Source organism: Ascaphus truei, chromosome 4 (assembly GCF_040206685.1).
Source record: "Ascaphus truei isolate aAscTru1 chromosome 4, aAscTru1.hap1, whole genome shotgun sequence".
NCBI classification, from domain to species: Eukaryota; Metazoa; Chordata; class Amphibia; order Anura; family Ascaphidae; genus Ascaphus; species Ascaphus truei.
This window is the reverse complement of record NC_134486.1, coordinates 254,344,245-254,363,693: the sequence shown is the minus strand read 5'-3', so window position 1 is coordinate 254,363,693 and position 19,449 is coordinate 254,344,245. Positions and strand designations below refer to the sequence as shown.

The 19,449-nt window shown below is 42.0% G+C and overlaps 1 protein-coding gene across 4 annotated transcripts in view; it reads right to left on the bottom strand.

Moving 5' to 3' along the window:
• Nucleotides 1-19,449, bottom strand: part of LAMA2 (laminin subunit alpha 2) — a 736,088-nt gene that overhangs the window by 473,837 nt on the left and 242,802 nt on the right. For all 4 annotated transcript variants that reach the window (XM_075597283.1, XM_075597284.1, XM_075597285.1 and 1 more), the window contains exons 6-9: nucleotides 13,097-13,186; nucleotides 10,863-10,980; nucleotides 5,206-5,384; nucleotides 2,365-2,464 (exon numbers count right to left, since the gene is read on the bottom strand). In XM_075597283.1, the coding sequence (XP_075453398.1) occupies nucleotides 2,365-2,464; nucleotides 5,206-5,384; nucleotides 10,863-10,980; nucleotides 13,097-13,186 (487 nt within the window). The remainder of the gene's footprint in view (nucleotides 1-2,364; nucleotides 2,465-5,205; nucleotides 5,385-10,862; nucleotides 10,981-13,096; nucleotides 13,187-19,449) is intronic.

Genomic DNA, 19,449 nt, shown 5'->3' with positions numbered 1-19,449 from the left:
TCGCTTGCTCAGGGTTATTTAATTCAGTTCTTGCACAGCATTTTGGGCAATGTAGTTCCTGGAATATGATTGACTAGGCAGTTACTAGATACAATTGGTTCACTGCTAGAGAGAGGGTGGGGCTCAAGAGCCAGAGCCTATCAGAAGGTGAAGGGGGCTGTAACTTTGGAAATGCTTCCTACATTAGAAACATTAAAAATGTCTTTAAAATATTCTTTTTTTGAAGTGAAACTTCTTTAGTGGCACCTATTCTGGTGGGGTAAAACGGGAGAGTTGGGGGCGAAATGTGAAACGGAAGTGACGTCACGGCTCCCCATCCCAGTCCCCCCACATACCTGCTGTGACATGTGGCGGCGGCGATCACATATGCGGCGCCGCTACTAACGGCCGCCATTCTCCCCATACGTCCACTGCAATGGCGCGCATGCGTATTACTAATGGCGACTACGGACTTCTGCGCATGCGCAGAAGCGGCTGGCAGCGGCGCCGTTCCCCCAACATGTCCGCTGCCAGGCCGCGAATGCGCAGTAGTCATGGGGACGAAGTGGAAAGACATGCATGCGGCTGGAAGCGGCGCCGTTCCCCCCACACGCCCGCGCCGCGCATGCGCAGTAATGACGCAGTACGGTAGTCATGGTGACGCTCAAGACGCCATGGCTCTCCTCACAGGGACACTGCAGCCCACACTGCTCCCCGGGGCCCTATGCAGGCCCTGATCTCCAACGGCCTCTCTTCCCGGTGCATGCCCGTATCCCTGCAGGCCTCCCCCGGCCGCTACCTGTGGGATGAGCCACTGCGGGTCAGTCTCAGGCCTGAGTTCTGGGCAGGAGGTGACTGTGACTGGTGAAGGCGGGGAGACCTTCACCTCCCTGGGCCAGTACCGGGCGGGGAGCTGGAGCTGAGCCGCTCCCCGGCCCTGCAGGGCGGCAGCTTATGTGGGCTCCTGTGGTCCCTGCAGCCATGGACTCCATTCAGGAGGCTGCTCCGGAGGGAGGTGCAGACCCCCCTCCACCTGGAACTCGCTCTGTACCAGTCTCACGAGCCGTCCGGCCACCTGCTGGCCACGGCCGCCCAGGAGAGGAGCTTCATGCGGGAGGGGGTGACATGGAGCCCGGTGCGGGAGGGAAGGGTCTGGGGCAGCCTCTTCCTGCCGCCCGGTGAGTGCGTGCCCGGACTGGGGAGATGGGGTGTATCATTAGGGGGAGGGCAGGGGGAATTGGTGTGGCTATATCATTTGGGGTGGGGGACAGGGGTTATTCGGGTGTATCATTAGGGGGAGGGCAGGGGGTATTGGGGTGGGATTCATGGAGCTCTATTGGGGGTGAATAGGTTAGGGGGATATGTGAGGTGCAGGGGGGGCTGCGCATACGTCACGCAGTCGCACGGTCACACGCGCTCGTACGCACACACGCACACGGTGACACGCACGCACACGGTCACGCACAGTCACACGCACACAGTCACACGCACACAGTCACACGCACACACGCACGCACACAGTCACACGCACACACAGTCACACGCACACACACAGTCACACGCACTCACACAGTCACACACACACAGTCACACGCACACACACAGTCACACGCACACACACAGTCACACGCACACACAGTCACACGCACACACAGTCACACGCGCACACACAGTCACACGCACACACAGTCACACGCACACACAGTCACACGCGCGCACACAGTCACACGCGCACACACAGTCACACGCACACACAGTCACACGCGCACATACAGTCACACGCACACACAGTCACACGCACACACAGTCACACGCGCACACACAGTCACACGCGCACACACAGTCACACGCACACACACAGTCACACGCACACACACAGTCACACGCACACACAGTAACACGCGCACACACAGTCACACGCACAGTCTCACAGTCACACAGTCACACGCACAGTCACACAGTCACACGCACAGTCACACAGTCACACGCACAGTCACACAGTCACACGCACACAGTCACACGCACACAGTCACACGGACACACACGAGGAATTAACGCTTAGTGCAAATACAGGGGATGTGTACGCACGTTCTAAGTCAAATTTATTTGCGTTTTTTCAATGAAATTGTATTTTGATTTTTAATTAAAACATCACCAATACAAATACAATTTCTGTGACAAAAGTCAAAGAAGTTTCACTTACTATGCGCGTGCACAGCACACACAGCTTTTTTTTTTTTTTTTTTAAATGCTACAAGTATTTTCTCATAGACCAGAACGGATTTATTTTAAAAAAAACCCACACATGTAGGATATTGCTTGAACTGCTGCTTTAAGTTAACTAAACAAAAAAGAGTGCAACAGTACAGTATCTGAGTTTCCTACCTTGTGCAGCTTGTTTCCCATCCTTGACACAAACATGATGTAAGGAGCCAATGGGATCACAGTTACAAGCCCGGCAGGGACTGTGATGATTTGGCAACACCTAAAATAGATAATCAAGTCAGTTACTCCCACAAGCAAAATGTTTATGTTCAGAACAGTTTGTCATCCTCAGAAACACATGACAACCTTTCCAGAGCTAAATCGTGATTTAGACATTGATTTACAATGAGAAATTCCATGTTCATATCGACATTAAGTTCACATTTTATTTTCTACAGAAAATAAGTAGGATGGGCTAAGGCAGGCCCGTCAAACTCACAATAGCTTGGGGGCCAATTCTTAAGTCTGATTGCAAAACTCGGGCCGCACCAGGATTTTTAAAATAAATAATCACTACAACCTACACGTACACATTTTTCTTATTAAACATATCTAAATGTTGCTGGTATCTCTCTCCCTCCCTCCCTCATCCACTCTCTCCCCATCCCTCCTACCCCTCTCTTCCCCATCCCCTCTCTCCCCATCCCTCCTACCCCTCTCTCCCCCATCCCTCCTACCCCTCTCTCCCCCATCCCTCCTACCCCTCTCTCCCCCATCCACTCTCTCCCCATCCCTCCTACCCCTCTCTCCCCCATCCCTCCTACCCCTCTCTCCCCCATCTCCTCTCTCCCCATCCCTCATACCCCTCTCTATAGCCCTCCCTCCTACCCCTCTCTCCCCCATCACCTCTCCCCATCCCTCCTACCCCTCTCGCCCCCATACCTCCTACCCCTCTCTCCCCATCGCTCCTACCCATCCCTCCTACCCCTCTCTCCCCATCCCTCCTACCCCTCTCTCCCCATCCCTCCCACCCCTCTCTCCCCCATCCCCTCTCTCCCCATCCCTCCTACCCCTCTCCCCAATCCCCTCTTTCTGTCTCTCCCCAATCCCCTCTTTCTGTCTCTCCCCAATCCCCTCTTTCTGTCTCTCCCCAATCCCCTCTTCTCTCTGTCTCTCCCCATATCCCCTCTTCTCTCTGTCTCTCCCCATATCCCCTCTTCTCTCTGTCTCTCCCCATATCCCCTCTTCTCTCTGTCTCTCCCCCCATTCCCTTCTCTCTCTGTCTCTCCCCCCATTCCCTTCTCTCTCTGTCTCTTCCCCCATTCCCTTCTCTCTCTGTCTCTCCCCCCATTCCCTTCTCTCTCTCTCTCTCTCCCCCCATTCCCCTCTCTCTCTCTCTCTCTCTCTCTCTCTCTCTCTCTCTCTCTCTCTCTCTCTCTGACTCTCTCTCCCTCCCTCCCTCATTCACTCTCTCCCCATCCCTCCTACCCCTCTCTTCCCCATCCCCTCTCTCCCCATCCCTCCTACCCCTCTCTCCCCCATCCACTCTCTCCCCATCCCTCCTACCCCTCTCTCCCCATCCCTCCTACCCCTCTCTCCCCCATCCCTCCTACCCCTCTCTCCCCCATCTCCTCTCTCCCCATCCCTCATACCCCTCTCTATAGCCCTCCCTCCTACCCCTCTCTCCCCCATCCCCTCTCCCCATCCCTCCTACCCCTCTCTCCCCCATACCTCCTACCCATCCCTCCTACCCCTCTCTCCCCATCCCTCCTACCCCTCTCTCCCCATCCCTCCCACCCTCTCTCCCCAATCCCCTCTTTCTGTCTCTCCCCAATCCCCTCTTCTCTCTGTCTCTCCCCCCATTCCCTCTTCTCTCTGTCTCTCCCCCCATTCCCTTCTCTCTCTCTCTCTCTCTCTCCCCCATTCCCTTCTCTCTCTCTCTCTCTCTCTCTCTCTCTCTCTCTCTCTCTCTCTCTCTCTCTCTCTCTCTCTCTCTCTCTCTCTCTCTCTCTCTCTCTCTCTCTCTCTCTCTCTCTCTCTCCCCCTCTTTCATCATCACTCTTCCCCCCTCTCTATCACTCTTGCTCTCTCCCCACCTCTTGTTCTGCCTCCCCCACAATGCACACAAACACACACATACAATACCCTCCTCCCACAATACACACACACACACACACACACACACACACACACACACACACACACACACACACACACACACACACACACACACACACACACAATAACCCTCTTCCCCTTCCTCCCCCATAATACACACACAAACAATAACCCCCAATCACCCCAATACACAGTGTTGGGTCAGTCACCAGGCACAGGACTCCTGTACCAGCTCTCCCTCCTCTCCCCACTGTTGGCTCAGTGGGCGCGGGCGAGATGGTGACACTTCTGGGTCACCTGCGTGCCACGAGTTTGAATTCCCCGGGCTAAGGTCTACAAGTTAAGGGAGTTTAAATACATATTCAATGAAATCCCGAGGTTAAGATACCTGTAAGTGGAGTAACATTGTTAATTTACCTTGGGATATTTTTTTTTCAAACCTCTCCTTATGGTTCAATGAGAGACCAGGAATTTTTGTCCAGTGGTTCCATAGCAGAGGTTTGAGAACAACTGATCTAGATCACATACTTCAGTATTTATTAAATAACTGCTGTAATATACAATTGCATTTGTGGGCCACATTATTAATGACCGTCCTTGTGAATTTGTTGGGGCATCATCACTGCAATTATCACATTCTCATAATGAATCCATTCAGAGTGCGTAAAGCCAATTATGGTACATGTGCTATTTGCATGATGTAAAAAGGGCCAAGATTTAGAAATGTACTGTGGAAACATGTTATATCATAAAAAAAAGCATGAAGAATGTCAAAGAATGTTTGACAAGGTAAAGTAATTTACATTAGTGTCATGCCATCAATTGTGAGATTTTTCCTGCAAGAAACAATGATTAAAGTATTTATCTTTTTTAAACCGGAGATAGCAAAAGAGGGCACTGTACCTCTTTTGGCAGATAGAAGCGATCAACACAAGTCTCACAATTAATTCCAGCTGTGTTGCTTGTACAGTTAACACATACTCCACCTCCAATGTATTCCCCATGAATATTCAAACTTAGATTCCTGTCTGCTATGTGCTGATCATAATAACATTCTCCAGTCTTCCCATGGCAATTGCAAGCTGTGAAATGAGACATGTGTATTAGCAAACAACTTATCCATGTTATCTTAAAAAATTGGCTTACTAAATGACTACAATACCGTTTTACTACCTTAACACGTTGCTGCAAATACTGAAAGCAGTAGCATGCTTACGAAGGACCTTAAAAACAATGTTATGCATTAAAATATATTTTTTGGGAAATAAATACATACTGTACATACAGTATGTTTCAAAAACAATAGTTTTACATTTTTATTTCAACAAATGTGAGAAGCCAACTTTTTTTTTAACTTGCAAGAGAAATTTTCACAGGTAGGTTACAAAATAGGGTCCTAGATCCAGGGCCACCAACAGAATGTTGCTGGCACAGGCCATACTTTAGGAATGAGGCCCTGAAAATGTTACAACATAATCACATTTGGTCTACTTTGTCCCGTCATATCTCTTTATTCCCCCACCTCCTTTTCCCCCTAGTGTCTTTCTCTCTCGCACCCTTTGTCTTTCCATTTTTTTCCCCCTCCTGTGTCTCTGTTCTCTCCTTCCATGTATTTCTCTCCTCTCCCCTGAGCATGTCTCTCTCGTCTCCTCCCAGCATGTCTTTCATTCTTTTCCTTCTTATTCTTTCCATCCCCAAATGTGTTTCTCAATTTTGTTTCACCTTTATCTATTTCTTTCCTCAAATGTGTTTCTCTTTCTCCTAAGCCATGTCTCTCTGTCTTCGCATGTCGCACTCCTCTCCCTCCGCATGTCTCGCTCTTCCTGAGAGGTCCACCGTAGCTTTACTGACAATCAACAGGTTAATGACCACCTTCCATATATTGAAATATATTATTTCAAATAGTTTTAATAGTATGTTTATGTTTTGTACCAAAGCCTATAACCAGGGCCGGATGGGATATTTGCGGGTTCAGTGCAGGGACATGTGCGGAGCCTTGGCTCTTACGGTCACTGGCAGCATCTCCTCCTGGCATCTTCCCCTGCATGGCCCCATAATCATGGCTCCGCGACATCCAATGACATCCCATTGCTACGGCAACGTGATGTCATAACGCAATGAGGCATCCCATTGTCGTGACCAAGAGGTGCCACAGGGCATCCCATTGTCATGGCAACTTGCCGCCACGACATCACGTGACATCCTGTTGTCATGGCAACGTTATACTGCTGGACATCTTGTAGATATGATGACGGGACCATGCAGAAGAAGATGCCGGAAAATGCAGCAAGATACGGTAAGAGATACTTACAGAGGCCCTTCACTCTCCCTCCGCAGTCAGTTTACAGTAATTGTTATCCATGGGGCTCGGTGCAGTGGCACTGCAATTTCGCCGTCCGTGTCTATAACCATATAAGCCAGCAGTGGTGGGGGTGGGTGACAGGGGTGGTTAAGCCCTAGTTTGCCCTAGATAGCAGTTAGTAAGTGATATATATATATATATATATATATATATATATATATATATATATATATATATATATATATATTTGAAATTAGAAATATTTCAAGAACTGTTATTCTCTTTTTTAGGTATTCACTTTCTCATGTCATACCTAATGCCAGAGTAAAGTACGACTAAGGTGTTACTAATGTAACATTATTTCCTGATGTTTAGCTTAATGTACAATTGCGCAGACGAGTATTCTTAAACTTGCCTTGGAAAATCTGGGGCTATCACCAACAAGACCAAGGTACATGCTGGGTATAGAAACAGAAAAAACAAGCACAAACGCATATGGTGAAGTATGTTCAAAAAATAATAGATAAATAATATATTAAAAGGTAAGATATCTACGTACATCAATGTGGATAAAAATAGGCATATCGTGCACTACGGTCGACCAGCGCTACCTAATCCTGGTGACACGGCGGTTGATGCGGTTCATGCGGTTTCTGTGAATCTAGTGGTGCCGGGTAACATGTGACCGTAGTGCACTATTATTTTTTGAACATACTTCACCATATGCGTTTGTGCTTGTTTTTTCTGTTTCAGTTCCAGGGGTGTTAAGTCACTCCTTTATTCTACAGCTGCAGACCTTTACCTGCTATTACTAAGGTTGTGTTATATTTATATCACAGAGGTGTTGTGGGGTATATTCCCTAATACAATAGAGGTTTTTTTGCGCAGTTTAAATTTGTTTTACATGCTGGGTACATGCTGCACATTTCAGTGACATTTCTGCAGAAAGACGAATGAGCCATCGGATTAACAGCAGGGATCCCTGGCAGTCCCATACAGTTTGAATTGGACTGCCAGGGACCCCCGCTGTGTTAATCCGATGGGCCATTAGTCTGTCTGCAGAAATCTCACTGAAATGTTGCAGCATGTACCCAGCATGTACCTGAGTCTGGTTGGTGATTGCCCCAGATTTTCCAAGGCAAGTTTTAGAAAACTCATCAGCACACCTGTATATATAGTACACTATGCAGTAAAATTACTACTTACATTATGTGTACAAACGAAAAGAAGACAAACACAGACCTCTTTAAGTACGTTTGAAAAGTAAATGTATTAGGCCACAAGCCTCTATTCTTACCTACAAGTAAGGTAATTGAAGTGCAGCAGCAGAGGAATAAATAGGTAAGTAAGCACCACGGTAAGGACACATCAATTCAAAAAACCTACTAGTTTCGCTAATTCGTGATGCTTCATCATGCTTCATCAGGGGATCCATTTCCAGGGACTGTAAGCTGTTTCTTGCGGGAGAGCTGGACTGCATGTCTCTACCCCAGGAGGGGGAGAGATCAACTCACTATAATTTTGAACACTCCCTGTCTAAGGCACAGAGGGGGATGGCACAAAGCCTGCACCATGATTGGCTGTACACAGACCGAGTTTCACCTCCACCCCTGTTACTCAAAGAGGCCGCATGAGGGGGGGTAAACCCACAGGATAGCCTGACACTGCCTGTATCTACTAGGACTTGTATGTCAGGAAGCAGAAAGCATAGTCTGGACCAGCCAAGGCTACATAGAGAACGGAAAAAAAGGGAACCCCCACCCTCATTCAAACCCCCTTCCCCTTGGAAGTCTCTGAGGGCTAAATTACTGTCCTTTATTCTCCGGAAATCCCACAGGGGTAGTTTAGTTTAGGTTAAGTAAGTTGAAAAATGTAAGTGTAAATGTGGTTACATATAAGTATATGTTTTTGTTTTTCCACTTTCTTCTTCTACCCCTCCCCTCCCTCATATACCCGAGGCAAGAGAGAGCCTACTCAGACAATAGATCAAAATCCCTACACACATACAAAATAACAAAAATGGCTAGGAAATATGGTTTAATTTTAATATGTTAAAACTAGGTGCGCTAAACGTTAAAGGTTTAAACAATCCCAGAAAAACGAAGTTAGCTTTGCAAGATTTTAATAAGCAAATGTTGGATGTTGTTTTTATACAGGAAACTCATTTCAGGAAACAGGATCAGCCCAGATTTTTCGACAGAGTGTTCTCTTCTCTATTTCAGCTATACTAGTCAGAAGGTCGGTACCATTTGCTATTGAGGAAAGTGACTCCGACAAAGGTATCAAATATTTGGGGAGAAAATAGTATCAAATATTTGGGGGTTTATCTGACTGCTCGATATTCAGAACTTTATAAGGCCAATTACCCAAAACTGTTTCAGACTGGCGGGAATAATATCAGTAAAGATGAATTATCTTCCTAAATTACTCTGTTTCATAGCCTTCCAGTCTCCATTCCAAACAACATTTAAAATGATATGCAAAGTAAAATTTACACTTTTATCTGGGGAAAGAAAAAACCGAGAATAAAAAGAACCGTGCTTAATTCATTAAGGTCAGAAGGTGGACTAGCTTTTCCGGTATTAAATAAATATTTTATCTCAGCATAATTAAGCCACTTACCAGCTTGGAACAGACCCACCCAGGAGGGTAAATGGGTGGAAATTGAGGGAAATGAGATCCCGACGCAGAATATAGATATATTACTGTGGAATCCTAAAAAGAATAGACCTCAAGATGTATACAGTCACCCAGTTATTAAATTTACATTATATATTTGGGAGAAAAGAAAGGGATTAAAGGGACGACCCTCATTTATGACCCCTCTCTGGGGAATGAATAATTCCCCCCAGGATGTATACCGGGCAGGATTAATATTTGGATCTTAAAAGGAATACTTAGGATTAAAGATGTTATGTTTCAGGGTTAAATATCTACATTTGAAGAAATACTGTACGAAAGAAATATTGTATTATATTGTATTGTATGTCTTTATTTATATAGCGCCATTAATGTACATAGCGCTTCACAGTAGTAATACACGTGGTAATCAAATAAATAACAGATAATATAAATAACAGATCATGGGAATAAGTGCTTTAGACATAATAGTAACATTAAGGAAGAGAAGTCCCTGCCCCGGGGAGCTTACAGTCTAATTAGGAGCTAATATAATATAATATTCCCCTCTCAGTGTACTTCAGATACACACAAATTAGTCATTTTACCATCTCAAAATCTTTCCCGCAAGGGGATACACAATTAACCAAATTTGAAGAAAGGTGCACAGTATAAACGCACCAAAAAGGGTTGATATCAAATATATATATTCTAGACTGTGCTCTCGGGACAAAAATGAAAATCGCCCGTATATGACTCAATGGGAAAAAGATAGGAGCAGAGATTTCTAAAGAAGATTAAGCAGAGATCTGGGAGGCAGCAGCGAGCTCATCTCTCTGCACCATTATCAAAGAAAACAGGTATAAAATTACAATGATATGGTACTTAACACCGGATAGGATTGCACATATTTATAAGGGAGCGAGTGCGCTGTGCTGGAGACATTGTGGCAGAAGAGGCACATTATTTCATATATTCTGACCTGCCGAAAGGTTGTTCCCTTTAGGAGGAAAATTATAACCCACAGTGGTTGTTTGTTTTATTTTTTCTCCTTTTTGCCTATAATTATTAGGATTGTTAAAACTATATTACAGATATTATCACTGTTGTTTATTGTTTTAATAATAGGGGGGGGGGGGGCTGCACCCCCCCCATCCTGCTTTTTTCTATACCCAGTAAATGCCCTTCTACTGTCTCTGTACATTCTTCCTACCAACCAATTAGATTGTAAGCTCTTCGGAGCAGGGACCCTTTCCTACATTTTACTTTTATGACTGAGCACTTCTTCCCTTTGTGTTATTTATATCTTATTATTTATATGATTGTGACTATTACTGCTGTGAAGCACTATGTACATTAATGGCGCTATATAAATAAAGCCGTTCATTCATTCCAACACTCTCACCCCATGTTATCCAAAAAATAAATAAAAATAGTTTGAAACAAAAAAAAATAATAATAAAACATATAACAATAAAATATATGGATATAATAACACGCAATTGCTGTGGAGAATAGAACAGCCAAGAAGCTGTGTAGTGAAAAGTCCTTCCGTGTACATTGTTAGCTGTGACAGTTACCTTGTACTGTACATTGTATTGTTAGTTAACATTATACAAGGTCTACATGGCTGACTTACATTCACACTCGTGTTTGATGAGGAATGTTCCTGCCCTCCAAGGATTTTGATTGAACCCAGGACAGCAGCGATTACAGCTTTCTCCACATGTGTTGTGCTCACACTCACAGGAGGATTTCTGAAGGTATTGGGATACAATAGTATAGTCATGTAGTATTTCTACAGTCTGCTTTATGTTATTAAGATCAATCTCATGGACAAAATACAAATATCTTTAAGGTACTGTAAACTAGAAATCTTATAATAAGTAGTCTTATACCCCAAATATAATACATGCCTGAACAACTGATGTGTATGCTGCATACTATACTTGAGTGTGCATAAATCATTTTTTAAATAAATAACATATTTACTGTAGAATCCTTTTGCAAATAAATATGTGTGAAACTTCCATACACGTTTGCAAAACCGTTGAATATTGGACTTGTGCTGCTTATGAAAACTTAGTTAAATCATGAGTTGTCAAATGCCTTAGCACTCCTTTCATAAATGTCACCCAAATATTTTTGGCATTATTGCATGTGGTGTTGATTGTTTTAATGCAAAAACTGTTGGTAGCTTTAGTTCATTAAAGGATCATGCAACTTACACAGTGACTTGCTCAGTTTCAAAGTTGCTAAGCAATTGTAGTTGCACAGGCTTTTGATATTTGTGCACACTTGGCACCATCTGTTATTTTATTAATACTATTGTTGCAGTCAAAGTTAAAAGCAAGTTAATTTATGTTTGACTACCTGTCAATTACTCACATAATATATGTGGGGTTGAATATATTGAATTACATAAGGCACATGTATTTGCAAGAAAATAACGAATACGTGTTAAATTAAAGAAGTAATTATTCTTGTTTATTCACAACAGTATATTTATTGCAACAGTACAATCCTCCGTTGGTAAACGGAATCAGATGGTCATCATATAATATCATCAGATTCCTGGCATCCTCATATCCAGTGTCTTAAAACTATCAATATGACGCATCCAGAGTATGTGTCCTACTGGTAGTTGAGTCAAGAATTAGCTGCTGATCATTCTTTTCCAGTACATCTAGTTTGGAGTCACCATTGTCCAGATATGATGCTATTTTGCAACCATAGTTTGCCTGGCTATCTACTGCCATCTGCCTTATTTCAAGTAACTGAATTGATTGCACTGCTATTGTAAAACCAAAGTTATTAGAATGATTCCAGATGACAATTCTTATCCATTCTTTATTTCCCCTAGCACATTGGTATAATAAGTGCTGATTCTATAATATGTATCACAGCAATGTTGAATACTAAAGTCTAACCTAAATCTCCTATGTGAGAAGACTTCATGGGCCTTGATTACAAGACAATTTTATTCTAGGTAAATGTTTGAAGAAAGCCCATTATATCTTATTACATTTACACATTTCTCGTGATACTGCTGAAAAGTTAAAAAGCTGAAGGAAATCCAGAGGTTCCAGCATCTCAAAATCACTGAAATGCCATCGTCCATGTGGAAAATGGTACCAGTATCCTGATGGACATTCTTATTCAAGTAATGCAATAAAATAATCATCATAAACTGAACCTGTGTCATGTGCGTGGGACCTAAAGAGCAACTGATACGCCTTACAGGGTTCTCTGCACGTGCCAAGGTTATTATATCATAAATCATTTTGAACATAATCAAACCTCAGGGGGGAACTGAGAGAGATTTGTGGGCATGCCAACAGACTCACTGATGGAGTTCAATTCCACTTATAAAAGAATATAGATTGCTGTTAATCTTGTGGCTTTCCTCTCAAATTAGGAGTAGGTTGAACTTGATGGACATATGTCTTTTTTCAACCTCATCTACTATGTAGCTATGTATAATTATATCAAGATTTAAGAATGAACAAACAGTAATTTTTTTAATAAATTAATTCTTTAGTGTAATGTTTGTGGAAATACAAAAAAATTACCAAGTTATTTTTGTGGCAAACTGTTACACAAGTTTACAGTAATGTTGTAGTTAGAATATATTGTATTAACTAGCATTGTTTCGTATTTGTTAAGAAGGGTTCAAATCGTAATAAAAGTCTGAAATAATTATGCAGTTTTGCTACATAGATAACCCATGTTTGGAAATGTTCAACTACATTGTAACAGCTTTAACCATTACTTTTAATTTACTGAAGTCTTTGTTAATTTGACAGATTCAGAAATGATAATATTTATCCCAACTATAAAATATATAGAATCACAGTTTTCTTATTGACTTACATTAGTTGATGGATCCAGTGGACAGGACTTTGCATGACCATAGCAGATGCACATACCACCCACAGAGATATCTTTTATGGAATAGTAATACTGGAAGGGAATGAAAAAACAAATTGTTTAGCAAACAGCATAAGTTTGTAAGCATGTGTAAAGTGATGATACATCACTAGTTACCAGAATGCCGCTTCACCAACATAAAAACTTAAACAGAAGTTTTTATGTTGGTGAAGCGGCTAGAATTCTTAATGATAAATATACATATGTAAAACTATCTAAAGACCCCACAAGAGAATTTCTGTCTGAACGAGAGACTTTGTTGATTAAACGCAAAGAGTTGGTTATTTTGAAGGAAGAGGAATTTAATTTTATGTTTAATAAACATCCATTATAAACTTTGTTTTACTTTCTACCCAAAATCCACAAAGATATTAGGAACCACCCAGGTAGACCTATAATCGCAGGGATCAACACAATGACATCGAATTCGTCCTCATATTTATATATTATACTTCAAAAATATGTAATAAGAAACAAATTACATCTGAAAGATAATACAGACATTCTGGCCATTTTGGAAAATCTTGAATGGAAAGGGAATTACATTCTGGTAACTAGTGATGTATCATCACTTTACACCTCAATAAGGCATGAGCAGGGATTACAAGCAATAGAGATAATTCTGTTTTCTGATCCAAATATGGACAGTATACAAATCAATTTTATCTTGGAAGGTATTTCCTTTATATTGAGTCACAATTATTTTTGGTTCGATAATGAATACTTCCTTCAAGTCTGTGGGACTGCAATGGGGCCCAGATTTGCACCAAGCTATGCAAACCTATTCATGGGCATTTGAGAAAATTACCATGTTTGGTCGCCGCATGAGTTTGGTGCAAATCTGGTCCTCTATAAAAGATATATCGATGATCTGTTTCTGATTTGTGAGGGGGATGAAAATAAACTTTTACATTTTTTCACATATATTAATAATAATGATCGAAATCTGAAATTTTCTTCTAAATATAGTAGAACTAACATTGAATTTTTAGACCTTGAAGTGTATATTGACAAAGGGCTCATTAAGACAAAAACCTTTTTTAAAGATGTAGATGGAAATAACTACATCCATAGAAAGAGCTGTCATCACTCGAAATGGGTCTCAAATATCCCGTTTGGTCAACTAAGACGAATTAGAAGGAACTGTACAGACTCAGACATATACAAAGAACAGTCAGAAATTTTAATCAAGAAACTTCAGGAAAAAGAATACAACCCCAATACCATTTCAGAGGCAGTAGTAAAAACAAATAATCTAGATAGGAATGAATTATTGCACCCAGAAACAGTTGCCAAAGTACCAATAGAAAAGGATTACCAAACTACATTCATTACTCAATATAATAGTGAAGCCACCAAGATTGCAATAATAATTAATAAACACTGGCATATATTAAAGAACGACCCCATACTTGCTAATGAAATCCCAGATCGTGCTCATGTCATTTTCAAAAAGGCAAACAATCTTAAAAGTAAACTTGCTCCTAGTACATTTAAAGTTCTAGAAGAAAAGAAAAATCATTGGCTTAAAACACCAGTAGGGTTTTTTTTAAATGTGGTAATTGTACAATCTGTAATTTAGGTTCTAAAGAAAAATTAACCTTCTCCTCCAATACCACTGGGGAAAAGTTTGACATAACTCAATTCATCAATTGTAAAACAGATCATGTAATTTACATGATTGAAGGTCCATGCAAATTGCAGTATATTGGAAGAACCACAAGACCCCCTAAAGGTGATAAATATGGAAGATATGGGTAATATCAGACGCAAATTACAAACCCACAGTGTTCCTAAACACTTTGAATTGTTCCATAATTCGGACCCCAGTCTATTAACTTTCAGAGGAATTGAACATGTCACATCCCACTGGAAAGGAGGAGAAAGGTCTCAAAACCTTGCAAAAAGAGAAACCTTTTGGATTCATAGAATCAAATCTATGATACCAAAAGGTCTTAACTCAGATATTGATATTACACCTTTTTATGGCAACCATTTGTTATTAGGATACATTCGGTGACTAATTATTGTTTTTTCCTCCTCCCTTCTCTCCATATTTTCTATTATGCGCCGAGATCACGCCGTTATTCTTAGTATTATTGTATATCATGTATTTGGCAGACTTGGGATGTTCCCTTGTCTGATTTACCATTGGTAAATTGATCAGCCAATCACTTTCCCACTTAGGGTATTAGTAGGCTGGGCTTCTGTAAGGTTTCCATGACTCCTGACAAAGCTACAAGCCTAGTGAAACGCGTAGAGTCGCCCACGTTACATCATCAGAGGACTCCAGGGGACTCCAGACCGCTTCCCCTTGGATGTTGCGCCGAGCTGTTCCACAGATGTGAGATCTCGTGCTTAAGACCCTCTTACTATCAGGACATTCACATGCAGCTCCACAGACGATTGATTCGGGCAGTGTTGAGCTGAGACAAAGAGGTCAGAGACGGAGGAAGCGGGGAGTAACTATATCTGATGACATCAACATTTTATGTGTCTGTATTCTTATGACACTGTGTAAGTGTTCATTTTTTGCTTCTATAAATATATTTTTATACTGGATTACGCTATGGGTGCTCTTTCTCTCCTTACCCTGATTGGTGAAATTCCCTGAGTGACATCGCATACTACCATATCTGATTGAAGTGCATGCATCACACACCAGAGTCAAGCTCATTGCCACTGATCTCTGAAACGCCTTATTTTGATTGACACCACGTGAGTCTCCATTCTATACTTTATTTGCACTATGTTCTATTTATCTCTCAGACATATGTATCATTTTATTACAAGGAAATGTTACTATCTAGTATATATAACTTGATGCATTTGATACAAACAAAAAGAGAAACCGGCACCTTACAAGTCCAATCTTGTGAATTGGAAGTCCAATATGTGAAGAAAAGTGTCCCAATGATATAGACCCTTCTGATTCTTAAGTGCCAGATGGTCTAATGTGGCTTCATACACAAAATAGTAGTTATGCGGATGACTAAGAGACCGCCGGTCTGGAGGGTCTAAAATCAGAACCCTACTCACAAAAATGTAGAAGTAAGCAGGCAGTGGAAGTCGGTCATGGAATGGTAAATGCTCTCCCTACGGTCACACAGTGGAGGGCTTCTTGGATACACTCCTGTGGTTCCCCGCGTCTCTGGGGTGGATGCTCCATCACTGGGGGGACAGACCTTGTGGTTGAATACTCCTTCCGTCTCCGACGGAGCATCTGCCCCAGAGACGCGGGGAACCACAGGAGTGTATCCAAGAAGCGGTCTCTTAGTCATCCGCATAACTACTATTTTATGTTGTTTTATCTCTTATTAAATTAGCTTTTATTAATTTCAGCCTTGCTATTGTTTTTTATAATTGTTGGGTAGTGTCTTGTCTTGTATTGTTTGTCTTATTCGTTGTACTAGTGTTCTGTTTGTATCTATATGTGTGTCAGTCTTAGGGCAACATTTGTTGGCATATTGCACTATAATTTTGTTTGTGTTTTTTCCACATATCACGAAACGCACGGCGGAAGCCACATTAGACCATCTGGCACTTAAGAATCAGAAGGGTCTATATCATTGGGACACTTTTCTTCACATATTGGACTTCCAATTCACAAGATTGGACTTGTAAGGTGCCGGTTTCTCTTTTTGTTTGTATCTTGTATTCTGATTTGTACTAATCAGTATTGTCACAGGCAGCCTAGCCCACCATTGGGGGCATATTTCTAAAGGTATATCACTTATAATTCTCTAGCGCTTATTATACACCTTCTTTTTTTCTGTTGATGCATTTGATGTAACCTTGACATACGGTTATTTTGAAATTAGAACAAAGTGATCTGTAACAAATTCTTATAATTCCCCAATAATAATTATATATATATATATATATATATATATATATATATATATATATATATACATACACACACACACACACACACACACACACACACACACACACACACACACACACACACACACACACACACATACAGGGCTCGACAAATAAGATCGTCCACTCGCCCGTGGCGAGTTGATATTAACAGCTGGTGAGTAGCAGAAGATGGCAGCGGCAGCAGAAGAGGGGGACTGAGGACCACGGGAGCAGAGCAGGGAGGCAGAGGAGGAAGACAGCAGGTGCCGGGAGAAGAGGACTGAGGACCATATGAGCGGACCAGGGCGGCACAGGAGAACGGCTGGGGAGACACTGGAGCTCAGTAAAAACTTCTGGGTCGGACCATTGGGGCGCATTCTTCCCTGGCTGTTCTCCTGTGCCACCCTGCTCCACTCACATTTTCCTCAGTCCTCTTCTCCCGCTGCCCGCTGTCTTCTTCCTCTGCTCCACTCCTGTGGTCCTCAGTCCTCCTCTTCTTCTGCTGCCTGACATCCTCTTCCTTTGTAATCTTCTCCCGTAGCCACCGCTGTCTTCCTCTCCTGCCCTGCTCTACCAAAGCCAAGTAGGTGAGAAGAGTGGAAGGAGGGGGTGAGAGGAGAAGAAGGGGGGTGAGAGGAAGAGGAGGGGGGTGAGAGAGGAAGGAGAGAAGGAGTGGGTGAAAGAGGCAGTGCACACTCACGCTATTGTACAGTGCCATTAAAAAAACACTTTTTTTTAGGGGGGCATCCCTTTATTGTCTGGCGACTAGCGTTTTGCATAATTTATTGAGCCCTGTATATGTATATACTGTGTGCTCATGTGCATGTCATTTCTCAGAATCCCTTGCTGCAGTGGAAGCACTGTATGCTAGGCAATAATGGTGAAAAGCAGGGCTGCAAACCTGTCTAAGACATGTGAATGTGCTCACAAGTGATATTTTCATTTGCTATATGCTTTAAGGTGGAGTTTTTTTGTCACTTTTTTATACCCACCTTAACTTAACTACAGTAATGTGTATTTGCAATTTGATCCAAGGTTTAAATTGCAAAGCCAGTACAACCAGCCTCACACTGATGAGACCCAAAAGGTTGAAACACTGTGAGTAGGTTTAATGGCTATGCACTCCTTTAACCAAGGTTATGCTGAAAAGCTGCGAAATGCAGCAAGCATAAGCTTATAGGGTCCATGTCAAAATGGATTTTAAGCAAAAGGTGATACTCTGAGCTCATTTGGATGTCATTTCCCAGAATTCCTTGCTGCAGTGAAAGCACTGTATGCCAGGCGATAATGGTGAAAAGCAGGGTTGCAGAATTGTGTAAGACATGTGAATGTGCTCACAAATGATATGCATTAACATTTGGACATCTATTAGAACTTGCAATAACTCTCTTGCAGGTTTTTATAGACGTCAAGAAAAGAGACACTGAATAGTTTTCAGTGTGTTGATAGCAGAACTTGAGATATATGTATCAAATTAGGATTCGTTTTATTTTGGCTATTTATTTGGGCTGTTGCTCTTGTTAATCTGATCGTATACAGTATGTATGCTCATCCCTTTTTCTACCTGTTATAATAATGCAGCTATGCATTCCTATAATTCTGTAGTTACCGTTTAGTACACGGTAGAGTGCGGACAGATTGCTTTAAAGACCACTTGCAACCAAGAAGTGAAGCATGTCACTTAGACACATTAATCTTGACTATTACCACTAATTATATTAAAAAAACAAAGGTATTCAGATGGTAACTTTGCCAACACAAAATACTCATGCAGAATACAGAGACTGTCTCTAACCTTGTGTATACATTCCCTCAAAATAAGTGAGCTTTTACTCAGGAGATTCTCTAAGTGGACTCTGATAACATATACTCTAACTTTAATAAAGAAAAAGACCATTCTATTGACAAATCGAGAGGAAATTGTCCTAAACCTTGACTCTTAGTAAAGGTAAATTAAACGATTGAATCTGGCAAACATGCCTTGAAGGGGGAATAGAAAAACAGAGATAACCATCTTATGTGGGGTTAAGGAAGATTGAATAGGGCATCAATACGCTCCATCACTGATGGTGAATTAGTCTGAATGAGAGACTGACAAAACCTACTCTACCCTTTTTTTTCCTTTTAATCCACAGCACACACGTACTGTAGAACTGTGACAATACTGTACAAGTCTTCCTTGCAGATATGAATCACACAACAGGGACAGAACTATAATAACTGAGCTAAATTTCCTGTGCACCATCAAATAATTAAACTCAGCAGTTGTACTTAGAGGATGATGGATTGTATGAAGGACTGTTATGCCATTTGCAGTCCTCACATATTCAGACAGTGCTACTGGTAGGTTACACACAATGTCATCCTCCACTTTAATATAATATGTCAGATATTTTGGCAAATAGTTTTTTGCTGTTATATTTGAT